The 13020-nt window shown below is 44.0% G+C and overlaps 3 protein-coding genes across 3 annotated transcripts in view; all 3 read right to left on the reverse strand.

The window, feature by feature from the left end:
- Positions 1-1322, reverse strand: part of LOC117959758 (blastula protease 10-like) — a 14043-nt gene extending 12721 nt beyond the window's left edge. Inside the window, exons 1-2 of the mRNA XM_034897037.1 lie at positions 1271-1322; positions 439-471 (exon numbers count right to left, since the gene is read on the reverse strand). Coding sequence (XP_034752928.1) covers positions 439-471; positions 1271-1322 — 85 coding nt within the window. The remainder of the gene's footprint in view (positions 1-438; positions 472-1270) is intronic.
- Positions 1323-3343: 2021 nt separating this feature from the next.
- LOC117959759 (zinc metalloproteinase nas-4-like) lies at positions 3344-7188 on the reverse strand. The gene is made up of 9 exons (XM_034897038.1): positions 7137-7188; positions 6749-6781; positions 6475-6524; positions 5364-5433; positions 5166-5280; positions 4788-4960; positions 4058-4139; positions 3849-3970; positions 3344-3379 (listed from the first exon to the last, which is right to left on the reverse strand). Exons 1-9 carry the CDS (start codon positions 7186-7188, stop codon positions 3366-3368), a joined length of 711 nt encoding a protein of 236 aa, XP_034752929.1. The 3' UTR covers positions 3344-3365.
- Positions 7189-9069: 1881 nt separating this feature from the next.
- On the reverse strand, positions 9070-11200 carry LOC117958978 (tripartite motif-containing protein 16-like). The gene is made up of 2 exons (XM_034895798.1): positions 11189-11200; positions 9070-10797 (listed from the first exon to the last, which is right to left on the reverse strand). Exon 2 carries the CDS (start codon positions 10762-10764, stop codon positions 9115-9117), a length of 1650 nt encoding a protein of 549 aa, XP_034751689.1. The 5' UTR covers positions 10765-10797; positions 11189-11200; the 3' UTR covers positions 9070-9114.
- Positions 11201-13020: the final 1820 nt, after the last annotated feature.

Consider the following 13020-nt stretch of genomic DNA (forward strand, 5'->3'; position numbering starts at 1 on the left):
CACTCGCGAACAAGACCCCAAGGTACTTAAACTCCTTCACTTGGGGTAAGGACTCACCCCCTACCCGAAGAAAGCACAAACAAACTTTCAATTAACCTTTAAAAAAATAAAAATATGGCAAAATCTCCAAGAAAATGCAACAAACTCAAAAAGCCGTTCATGTCCCCGGGGAACACCAAGCTGATGCTGATGCTGATGATGATGGTGATGCTGATTAGACGACCAGCTGTTAGGATCCTTCACTCCACCATTCAACACTTCCCTCTTACATCTTCACTGCTGGACTTTAACTTGTTACGGAGTATTCTTACAATGAGGTGTTGGTACATTTACTGCAGTACAAGTATCTAAATAACCCCCCCCCCCCCTCCCCCTCCCATCCACTGACACCAAGCCTAATGAATGTGTTGAACACCTGTAATCTGAACCCAACTGTACCTTTAGCCGCTCCCGGTGCAGGACTGGCGTCGACTGGGTAAAAACACGAGATTAGAGGTCAGCTGTAGTCCATGTGACAGATTTTATTTGGCCGACTTGTTTGGAGTGCAAGTTCTCATTTATAGCACACAAACATCAAGTTCTGCGCCAAAGACATAAAAACTCATAAATATACATAGCTCCCGTCCTCTGGAGACGGAGCTTTTAACCCTCGTGTTGTCTTCCCGTTAAACATGAACTTGCCCTTCCAGGTCAAAATTGAATTGCCATGTTTTTGATTTATTTCTCACTTTTTCCAGCTTTTGATGCTTTTTTAAAAGCAGAGCTGGTTAATAACAGGTTTTACATTTATTCTTGGAATTCAAATTGTACTTAAGATTTTAGTTAAAGGCAGAAATTATAAATTATTTTGACTACTAGTTAAGATCAGAGCATGTTGAGTGGATTTCAGATGGGTAGATGTCAGAGTTTAGTCTGGATACTGTTTTAAAATCCTTAAAAGATATAAGCTATAAGATTAAACAAAACACCCAAAACATTCAACGAAAGTAATCATTAATTTACCTGAACAACGTATGGACTCATCCATGTTGTTTTTGGGGCAATTTGATTGAAAGAAATCTAGCATTTCTGATATTAAACTCTCTGAAACGAGTCAATTTGACCCGAGGACAACACGAGGGTTAAAGAAACACATTAGTCACGTGATTGTCAAGATTTTAAATCAACTTCAATCCAAGCCTTTCTTTCTCAGTTTGCGGTGAATGATTGGAGGAGAACAAAAGACACAAAGATCCAACGTAAAGCTGACTCCAACATGTTGGTTTCTTACCGTTAGTGGAGGATTCAGCCAACAGAAGCACAGCGAGGACCAGGTGCAGCATGTCTTCTCAGGTCAGGACTCAGACTGACTCCAGCAGCTCGGTGATGACTAACACCTGGTTCGTCTCTTTAAATCAAATCACCTGGTGGCTCCGCCCCTTTTCTCCCTGGGCATCTGAAACAGCTCCTGAGGCTACACAGCCCCCCCGTTACTCTACACTGCTTCACAGTGTCGTTACTTTGCAGATTAAAATATAAATTAAGGGTCTATAAGATAAGATGCATTAGAAGAAATAGAAACAGCCCCAATGGTGCAAACACAGCTCCTGAGGCTACAAATTCCCAGGGTTCTCCGTGCCACTGAATGTAACTGAAAGATCTGAGCTAATGGTAGATGTTAGGGGACGGCTGTGGCTCGGTGGTAGAGCGGTTGCCTGCGAATCTGAGGGTCGGGGGTTCAATCCCTGGCCCTGCAGTCCTGTGTTGAAGTGTCCTTGGACAAGACACTGACCCCGGGTTGCTGTCTGATGAGCAGGCCAGTTCCTACAGTTCCTTTATAAGCGCTTTGAGCAGTTAAGAATAGAAAAGCACCATTTAGATATTCAACCCATTCAGTTGGACCTATTCAGCCAGTTTTGTATTCCTGTCGACCATAAAAAGAAATCTTCTTTTTACTTTTGCAGTGCCCTCCCCTTCAGCTCTCTGTGTGTTGCTGTGTTCACTTTGGGAAGAAACAACCAACTCCGAGCCACAGAGCTCAACGTCTTTATTTATAAAGGTCTTTATTTGTAAAGGTCTTTATTTGATTTTTTCTCTCCAACATGTGTTTTGCTGACTTGAATTTATCCAGAACCCAGATGCAACAAAAAGAAACGCTGCGCCCACGCAGGGAACAGCTTGATTTTCAACCAGGGAGACACACAGAGACAGACGGAGACACACAGAGACAGACAGAAAGAGACAAACAGAGACACACAGAAGCAGACAGAGAGACAGAGAAAGAGACAGAGACACACAGAGACACTCAGAAGCAGACAGAGACAGACAGACAGAAAGAGACAGAGACACACAGAGACACTCAGAAGCAGACAGAGAGACAGAGACAGACAGAAAGAGACAGAGACACACAGAGACACTCAGAAGCAGACAGAGACAGACAGACAGAAAGAGACAGAGACACAAACAGAGAAAGACACAGACACACAGAGACACTCACAAGCAGACAGAGACAGACAGACAGAAAGAGACAGACACACAGAGACAGGCAAATAGAGACAGACAGACAGTGGACCGGACAGAGACAGACAGAGAGAGCAGATGAAGGGTTAGTTTTGGACACAGGAAGCTAAGTACAGTAAACAGGTGACATGAAAATCCTGCACATTAGTCTTCATGCGTGGCCCTTGTCTTATTGTGAAAGAGCACCGGGTTTCCATAGCTACCATGCCAACACTATTAGCCCGTGTACGTCACTGTAAAGTAAACACCCGTTAGACATGAATGTCGGCCAAATGCGCCTCACGTGTTGTCACATTAGCATGTTTTCTTAATTTGCATGTGTTATATAAGCTGCAGGACCTGAAACCAACACTTTCTAGTCATGTTTAACTTTCTCACGTTTGTCTCTTTTTTTCAATGTTTGTCAGTTCTGACGTTTTCAACACTAAATTAACTTTAGTTTTACAGATTTATCGGAATTCATGGTCAATAAACCTCATTTATAGGAAATTATACCTAATGTTTGAGTTAGAAAAGCAGAAATTAGAGTTTTGAGAAGCCGAGGTTTTAAACCCGTGAATTGTTCATCTCTTCGTAGTTTGTGTTGCTTTGAGTCTGTCCTGTATTCTGAATCTTTTACACAGGGCTTTGTTCATATATCATTCAGACAGTCATTAAGAGAATACAACACATTTATTAACAATCTGTACATACATTTCTCCTTTAAAATCATTTTTTTAAATTAATAAAAGCCGATCTAGCATTTCTTTCTGCTGTTATTGTGACCCCTGGTGGCGGTGTTGGGGTACTGCAGGGCGCCGGACGGAGAGGCAGAATCACGCCCACCGCTGCTGACACCATGAGGCACGTTTTCACCCCCCCCCCTTCTATTCATGGACATCTGGTAAAAAGGAGGCGAGATGAGGAGCGTAGTTAGCATTTTGGAAACAACCAATCAGAAACCAAGAGTAAAAAAAAAAAAAGTATCTAGTAGTAAAAGTAGTATTTTAGTAAACTAAAAGTATCTACAATAAAAAGAATGAAACAAAAAAGCAAAATCAGAAAAGAAAGGATTCATAGAGACAGGAAGGAGAAACCGTCACACCACTACTAGGTATTAATAGCTAATCAAAAGCCGGGACCCCCCCCCCCAACAGTAATCCAACCTTGAACTAATAAAGCTTGAATGGCTTTTCTAGATCGTGCCCGTTAAGGAAAGGCTTAACTTTAGCCAGGAGAAGCTAATGTTGTTGATTTGCTAGTCAAAGTTCATGTTGCAATCAAAAGTAACCCCCAAATTTCTGACAGCTGGCTGAAGCCATGAAGCCAGAGCTCCCAAACCCAGCTACCAACAGTTAAAACCAGATCACCACAGCTGTAGAGGAGGCGGACTTTCTTGATATCCGTGTTCGTCAATTTCACTCTCTGTCCCATGTCCTTCACACTCTTCTTGGGTAGGATGGTGGGGAGGCCGTTGGCTGAAAACACCCCCCTGAAACGGGACAAACAACTGAGTCACAAACTCTACGCAGACACACATGCATAGCTGGACAGTGGTTGTGTAAGTTGAACACGTTACCTTCCGTAGTGCATGATGGAACTCAAGTCGTAACTCAGGTTGAAGGTTCGGCCGTTTTCCACGTCGAAGTTTCCCTCAGTCCCTGAAACAACATTTAGTATTACCACTCAAAAAGCAAATTAACTCCCTGTTTTACACAAACGATCATCAAAGCACAGTATTTGTGCACCGAAAAGAGCCAGTTGAGGTGGTTTGGGCATCTGGAAAGGATGCCTCCTGGGCGCCTCCCCTGGGGAGGTGTTCCAGGCAAGTCCCGCTGGGAGGAGGCCCCGGGGAAGACCCAGGACTAGGTGGAGGGACGTCCAGCTGGCAGGAGGCCTCGGGGAAGACCCAGGACTAGGTGGAGGGACGTCCAGCTGGGATGTAGCCCCGGGGAAGACCCAGGACTAGGTGGAGGGACATCCAGCTGGGAGAAGGCCTCGTGGATGACCCAGGACTAGGTGGAGGGACGTCCAGCTGTGTGGAGGCTTCAGGGAAGACCCAGTACTGGGTGGAGGGACGTCCAGCTGGGAGGAGGCCTCGGGGAAGACTAGGTGGAGGGTGTATATCTCCAACCTGGACTGGGAACGCCTCTGGATCCCCCAGTCGGAGCTGGTTGATGTGGCTCTGGAAAGGGAAGTTTGGGGTCCCCTGGTGGAGCTGCTGCCCCCACAGCCCGACACCGGATAAAGATGGATCGAGTATTTGTACCTGAGCTGTTGAACTTTGAATAATCACACAGGAACTTTACCTTTAATAATGTTATCGGGAAGAATTGCGATGTACTTTCGGCGGTCCGCCCTGGTGTGTTCGTGGTAGAGGCCCAGAGCGTGAAGGACCTCATGGGCGATCATTCCCACGCTGCACGCCGGGCCGATGAGCACGGGTTGCTCTCCGCCAATGAAGCCCACGTATGACCCACAACTACAATGTCACAGTTGATTAAGGAAGCCAGAAAGGAGACGTAAAAATTCAGATATCATGGTTTTGAAAGTTCCAACGTTATCTTCAATAGATGGTGCACACGTGTTGGAGACGGCTGAGACAGATCTTCACGCTTTCATTAGTTTGATGTGTAAAAGGATAGAGTCCCAGCTGTATACATCACAGCAAAACCAGGCTGTCATACCCTTTGCTGAAGTTGAAGAGCAAGTAGTCCGTCTCAGAGGTCTGCTCGTGGAAGGACACACAGGTAGGTTTGGACAGCATCGCCATGGAAGCGAGGATGTCGTCTGTCTGACCGGCTGCAAAACAAGACAGCAGTAAAACAGAAATTAGGGTTTTGTTTAAACAGGCTGCTTCTTTAATCCACACGACGACCGCTTACCCAACTCTGGGCTGATTCTGTACGGTATCTCCAGTGTTGGCCAGATGTTTTCCACTGCGTTCCTTTCCCTCTGTGGACGGCAGTTAACATTAACTTCAAGTCAAGTGTGTGCATGGGCATTCAGAAACAACGGACAAAAATAATAAACCTTGTGTTTGCAGATATTCTTGCCATGAAATCTTCCTTTCCATGATTGGAAAATGTACCAAACTTTGCACACAAGTCCAGTTCTAAGCTAAACTTCCTTAACTGGCTTCACGGGCTCAATGTCCTGATGGTGGCGCTACAGAAACCGCCTAAAGTGTCACACTTTGTGCTAGCGTGTCTGGCTGATTTATGCATTTTTACAATGCGAATTTAAAAATGTAAAATTAACAAAACACACCTACTGTAAGTCAGGTGTGTTTAATAATTGAGTGCTTTCAAATTAAAAAATTCTCATGAGTGCAACCTAAATTTAAGTCAAGTTTTTACTGATTTATAACAAGTTGTAGTTGTACAGGTTCACACGTGAGTTACCTTGGTTTAATTTAACTTTTTCAAGATAATTCAAGATTTTAAGTTGGTGGAGGGGGTTTTAAGACGATTATACAAAAGATGCCGGATGTCGGTCCCAGTCCTCTGTGTCGGCGTCCTAACCTCTGTCCCCGTCCTCTGTCTCTGTGTCTTTGTCTAATCTGTCCCCGTCCTCTGTCTCTTTGTCTAATCTGTCCCAGTCCCCTGTCTCTGTGTCTTTGTCTAATCTGTCCCAGTCCCCTGTCTCTGTGTCTTTGTCTAATCTGTCCCAGTCCCCTGTCTCTGTGTCTTTGTCTAATCTGTCCCAGTCCCCTGTCTCGGCGCGCTAACCTGCGGCTGGTTTCTGAGGACTATGGTTACCTGGTCCTCAGATCTCTGCAGGGTAAATCGAGACCGCTAGCTAGACTATCTGTCCAATCTGTGTCTCTGTAGACGACTAAAACTACTTCTGAACGTACACACGTTCCACCAAAACAACTTCCTTCCTGAGAATATTTAGCAGCGGCACCGTGGCTCCGTCCTCCCAGGATGCTGTGTGGACCAGACAGACATTCTTTCATTTTTTCCTCTTCATTTTTCAAGACGTTTTACTCACTCGCAACAGCACGTCTCCCTCCACTACGGCGTTGTTCTCGGACATCAGCTCTGTCCAAAACAGGAAAAACTAATATTTCAGATTTTCTTTATTCATCTTTTTTCTTCGCACTTGTAACTTAAATACACACATTGCAAATTCATCTATGGTGTCAAATCATACATGAAATGAAATTAGGACATTTGAATCTGGTAAAAAACCCATTTAGATTTTTTTTTTTAAAACACAAGAAACACCTAATTAATGTAGTGATCACCTGTAATCCAAACTGTACCTGTCTCAGCTCCCGGTAAAGGACTCGAGTCGACTAAAAACAAACAATTAGAGAAAAATTATATTCATATCAATTTTGCACCAAAGTTCTTCACAAAGACACAAAAGCATATTCAATTCAATGTTATTTATAGTCAAATTATGACAAGAGTTATGTCGAGATACAGCAGGTCTAGACCACTCTATAATTTACAGATAGAGCAGGTATATATATATATATATATATATATATATATATAAAAAAAAAATGGGGAGAAACAAATTCATCCCAAGATTTTAATCAACTTTAATCCAATCCCTTCTTCCTCAATTTGCGGTAAATACTTGGAGGCGACCAAAACAAAACAAGAAAAATCCAGAAAGTTGACTCCTACGTGTTGGTTTCTTACCATTAGTGGAGGATTCGGCCAACAGAAGCACAGCGAGGACCAGGTGCAGCATGTCTTCTCAGGTCAGGACTCAGACTGACTCCAGCTCGGTGATGACTAACACCTGGTTCGTCTCTTTAAATCAAATCACCTGGTGGCCCCGCCCCTTTTCTCCCTGGGCCTCTGAAACAGCTCCTGAGGCTGCATACCCCCCCTCCCCACCCCTTAACTCTTCACTGTGTTGTTACTTTGCAGTTTAAAATGTTTATTAAAGCTTTATGAGATATGATGCATTAGGAGAAATAGAAACACCCCAATGGTGCATCAGATGAAAACGCTGCCAACGTTTTCAAGTTCTACAGAAGAGAAAATAAAAAACTTTATCTTAAATAAAATGCACATAAGAACATAAAAGATAGAAAATATCCAAATCTGTATGTTTGTGTTTAAAGCAAAATGACACAAAACTGATTTAGCTTAAAGTTTTGGATAATATTTTGTTATAAATTCAAATTTTTTAAATGAGCCGACGGGACAGGCGGACACGCTTCATCTTCCTTTGTACAAAAATAATAGTTCAACAAAGTTCTTCACACGCACATGCACAATACATAGGAAGAATTAACATAAATCCCAGTTAATTTCAGGAGTGGTTTGAGCATAATAACTTCAGAGGGATTCATGTGTTGAAATGAATCCCTATGAGTCTCCAAACACCACAAACGCCTCCAATAACACCAGTAAAGTCGCTAGATGTCGCCAGGTGGATGATTTGTTTCTGTTATAATATTCCAACCACTTGCATTTCAACATGGGGGGAATTTTCTTGATTTTTTAAATAGATTTTTCCCCGTGCCTACTCCCCACCGGTTGAGAACCACTGGCCTAAATAACCGATTGTAGTAATGGAAATCTGCAAGGCTGTAATTCCTCTGGCGGTTTCCTGCTCGCCAGGTCTCCATGGTGATCACGTGACTGCAAAGTATCACACGGTTTAATTTTCAAAAGACACCGAATTGTTTTTGCGCCGCCTGGCTCTCTTTCACTGTGTTCAGGTCTCATGCACATGCTCAGTAGCTCGGTAAGATCCATCAGCTGATAACTCTTTCTCCATCTTTGGTCAGTCCAAGGCAGGATCAGCTGGGAGACTTCTTCTAGACCAGGGACACAACAGGAACAGGAAGTAGAACAGGGACAGGAAGTAGTTTTTTGGAGATTATGGCCAACTAGTGGCTGTTGGAGCAGTGTTTTCCATTGGGAACGAGCTAGCATGCTACGGTTAGCCTCCTTGTCTCTAGTGACGTAGAAAGCCGTGCAGATGTAGAAGTGTGTGAGTGTGTGAGTGTGTGTGAGTGAGTGTGTGTGTGTGTGTGTGTGTGTGTGTAAGGACCAGACACAAAATAACAGCCCAAATCCCAGAAACAGAGATTTGTTCATTATAAGGGAACTTTAATGGAATTTAAATGCACACATTAGTTGGGTGAACTAGGGTTCTTGGGTCAAAAAATGAAAAACAAGAACACGTCAAAATTATTTTTTTCAAACTTTATTTTTATTTTTTAAACATTAATGATGGCTTTTTAGACATTGTTTCTTGAAAAAAAAAAAAACTGTTCACCTGTCTGTGTGTCTCTGCAGGTCACGTCCTCCCAGTACAGCTGTGAACCTGCAGACACACCTGCAGGTAAAATAACAGATCTTAATCTCAACTGAGCTCATTTTGAGCTTCTGGGGCTCCCCAAATGATTTCATCATCACTTCTAAAACTTCAATACAAGCAAATAAACCTCAAACTAATACACGAAAAGCAAATAAATGTTAAAGAATGTATCAAAAAATGTTAATAAAAGCCCAAAAAAATTGAAAAAACAATACAAAACATGTAAACCCACTAATAACATAAAAACATAGAATGACAACAATCAGCTGTCAGCAACAAACATGAAGACTAAATAAGTCAAGGAGTTGAAACTCTCATTAACCCTTTAAGGACTTCTGTCTATTTCACTTCATACAACTCAGCAGAGACCCCACTATAACCAACAAGCGCAAGTCCAGCATAGAGGGGCTGAGTGAACGTGGTCTGGACTCTGTGGAGGAGAGTCATGGTTTCAGAGACGCTGTAGAAGGACAGAATACCTGCACTGTGATCCAGGTACACTCCTACTCTGGAGGACCCAGGACCTGAGACGGGAGTTTGGACATCGTTGGACCAAAATGTATAACTGTTATCCTTACAATATAAGGCCCAAGATTTGTCATTTCGTCCAAATCCACATTCATCAGACGCCCCCGTTCTGCTGATGTTCTTGTATGCGACTGCTACATCAACTCCTCTCCCACTCCTCTCCACCTCCCAGTAACAACGTCCAGTCAGACTCTCTTTACTCAGGACCTGCCACTCTTCAATGAATCTGTCTGGGTGACTAGAATAACACTGTTCCTGACTCATTACTGTTACTTTCCTGTTCCCCTCAGATAATAACATCCATGTGTATGCTGTGTTTGGATCCAGTGTGATTTCACGTGAATATTGTAAGAATCCAGCTCTGGCCTTGGGCTCTGGTTGAGGCAGTAAAACGTCCACTTCAGTCCCTGTCAGTGAGACGGTTGTCCACTTGTCTCTCAGTACGTCCTGTAGTTTATCTCTGAGCTCTGACACGGCAGCTGTCACGTCCTCAAAGCCGCTCAGAGGACGGATCTGGATGCTGCATGCTGATTGGCTGAGTGGTGCCAGTGAGGGGTAGTTGTGTAGAAACTGGTTGTGGTCCTCTGTGTGCGAGAGCTTCTTCAGCTCAGCGTCTTTCCTCTTCAGCTCAGTGATCTCCTGCTCCAGCTTCTCCTGAAGCTCCTGGACTCGACTCACTTCCCTTTCCTGCTGGGATCTGACCTGCTTCTTCACATCAGAGCTTCTTTTCTCCAGGAGACGGATCAGCTCAGTGAAGATCTTCTCGCTGTCCTCCACTGCTTCATCAGCAGAGAGATTGATGGCCTCCGCCTGCTGTTGAAGCAGCTTCACATCTTTCTCTCTGTCCTGGATTCTCTGCTGGATGTTGAGTCGACTCCCCTCGAGCTCTCTCTGCCTCTCAGCTCTCTCTCCTTCAGCTGAGACTTCCTCATCAGAGCAGAGATAACAGATAAGTTGCTGACTAGTATGACAGAACATCATCCCCTCATCATGACGAGAGCAGACGTTCTCCTGGAGCTTCTTGGACGGCTCCACCAGCTTGTGTTTCTTGAATGTCTCTGATTCATAATGAAACTGAAGGTGATTATTACAGAATGAAGCCAGACAGAAGAGACAGGACTTGATGGCTTTGAGTTTCCTCCCGGTGCAGACATCACAGGCCACATCTTCAGCTCCAGCATAGCAGTGATCAGCAGGAGCAGCTTGGAGTCCAGTCTTCTTCAGCTCCTCCACTAAATCTGCTAACATGGTGTTTTTCAGCAGGACAGGCCTCGGTGTGAACGTCTCCCTGCACTGAGGACAGCTGTAGCTGGACTTACCATCCTCTCCATCCCAGTGGCTTTTAATACAGTTTATGCAGTAGTTGTGTCCACAGGGAGTAGTCACCGGATCCTTCAGTAGATCCAGACAGATGGAACAAGAACAGGTTTCCCGGTCCAGCTGAACTCCTCTCTGCGCCATCTCACCTCTCGCTCAGTGACAATGACTGTCTGTCTCGGTATGTCCCTGTGTGTCTCTGCAGGTCAACCCCTCTCAGCACAGCTGTGAACCTGCAGACACACCTGTCCGACCATATATGGACTTCCCTCTGCAGGCTGTTACCTGTGGAAGGATCCCGTGCGTCTCCGTCTCGCAGCGTTACGTAACTTTGTCCTCGTCCCTCTGGGCTGGGAGACGACACAATGCAGTCTCTCTGGACGTGTCCCTCAGGTGTGTTTCTTCAGATGACTCAGCGCTCGTCTGCTGAACATAAAAACAGGTTTTACAGTCATCAACACTTCAGGGAAAGAGTCGGACATTTACAGACAGAATTACAGAAAAACATCCTTCACATCCATGATTTATCAGTATTAATCCTCCACTCAGACGACACCTTTATTTGTACCTGTCTAGAGTCCCAAACGTATGGAAACAATCTACAATTACTCCCATCGCAAAAAGCAACCACCCAAAAATTCTGAAGGACTACAGACCTGTGGCCCTAAATACATTAGTTATGAAGTCCCTTGAAAAACTGATTAACAAAGAACTGCTGGGTGGGATTGAACCCCTGCTCGACCCCCTGCAGGGGGGTGCAGGATGCTACCACAACTCTGCTCAACCTCATATACAAGCATGTACAGCATTTAAAAAAGAGATTATAAAGACAGTGGCGGTCATTTTACATGCAGGCGCCATTTTGGAAAACAGGCATCGAATCACGAACGCTGAGTTCGACCTCTGTTACCGGCTGCACGGCGTCCGCCGCGCCACTGCTCGGGACTGGTTGGACGTGTGGTGATGGTTACAGACTTGTTATTGGTATAATACTGTGATTTATTCGACTGTACATGTTTGTTATTAACCCCCAGGTTCATTTTGCGCTGGAACTGTCCTTTAATGAGGACATTCATGGACACTGGAATTCTGTGCAGTTTTATTACAGAGCAATATTTTATATTTAACCATTTCATTCCTGTAGGGCCGTCCTCGACTAAAGACATCCTGAGTAGACCAACGCAACCGTGATGTTGTGGACTCATCGATTCGTTGATTTGATGGACAGAACGGTGGCTCGGAGACTAGAGAAGCTCAGTAGAAATGTAGTTGATGAACATCTGGAAAACTGAGTTTCTACACAATTAATCCTGCAAAAGCATCACTTTAGATCTTGTGCTCATCAGAAATTATCTCATAATGTTCTTAGAAATGAGTAATTAAGCATGAATAAGCATAAAAAATCTTAGTGGACTAAGACCAGAACCACAGATTTGTCCCCTAATCTTCTAAGAGGGGACAGCCCTACATTACTGTTCAACGTTTAATAATCGGGACTTTTGATACACCAATAACTATTTTATTTGCCTAATGTGTATCCAAACCCTTTATCTTTATTACTCTATAAAGTTGCTCTAAGTTTTTTCTTCTTCTCTGCACTACCTATATTTTATATTTTGTGTCAACAGCCAACCAGGTCCTCCACATGTATATAAAGACAGTAAAGCTTTGTTTTCTATTCTATTCAATGCACGCCAACAGAGCCTTTAGAACAGACTGGGGAATCTTAGTTGAATCATAACAATAATATATGAAAAACATGAGAAACTAAGTTTTATACTGTCTAAGAGTTTCAGTGGGCGGAGTTAAACAGGACGACTGCACAGGTAACAACACAGAGACACACACCTGCAGAATGAATGGTGTCTGGTCTACTGTCTCCTACTGTCTCTTACCGCCCCCTAATGTCTCTTACTGTCCCCTACTGTCTGTTACGGTCTCCTACTGTCTCTTACCGCCCCCTAATGTCTCCTACTGTCTCCTACTTTCTGTTACTGTCACCTAATGTCTCTTACTGTCTCCTACTGCCCCCTACTGTCTCCTTTCTCTTACTGTCCCCTAATGTCTGTTACTGTCTCCTACTTTCTGTTACTGTCCCCTACTGTCTCCTACTGCCCCCTACTGTCTCCTTTCTCTTACTGTCCCCTACTGTCTGTTACTGTCCCCTAACGTCTGTTACTGCCCCCTACAGTATTTTACTGTCTCTTAATTCAATTCAATTTGATTTATATAGCACTAAATCACAACAGTTATCTCATTGCGCTTTCCATAAAGAGCAGGTCTAAAACCGTGTTGTGTGAAGTATTACTGTCCCCTACCGTCCCCTACTGTGTCTTACTGTCCCCTACCGTCTCCTACCGCCCCCTACTGTGTCTTACTGTCCCCTACCGTCCCCTACTG

This window comes from Etheostoma cragini, chromosome 16 (assembly GCF_013103735.1).
Source record: "Etheostoma cragini isolate CJK2018 chromosome 16, CSU_Ecrag_1.0, whole genome shotgun sequence".
NCBI lineage: Eukaryota > Metazoa > Chordata > Actinopteri > Perciformes > Percidae > Etheostoma > Etheostoma cragini.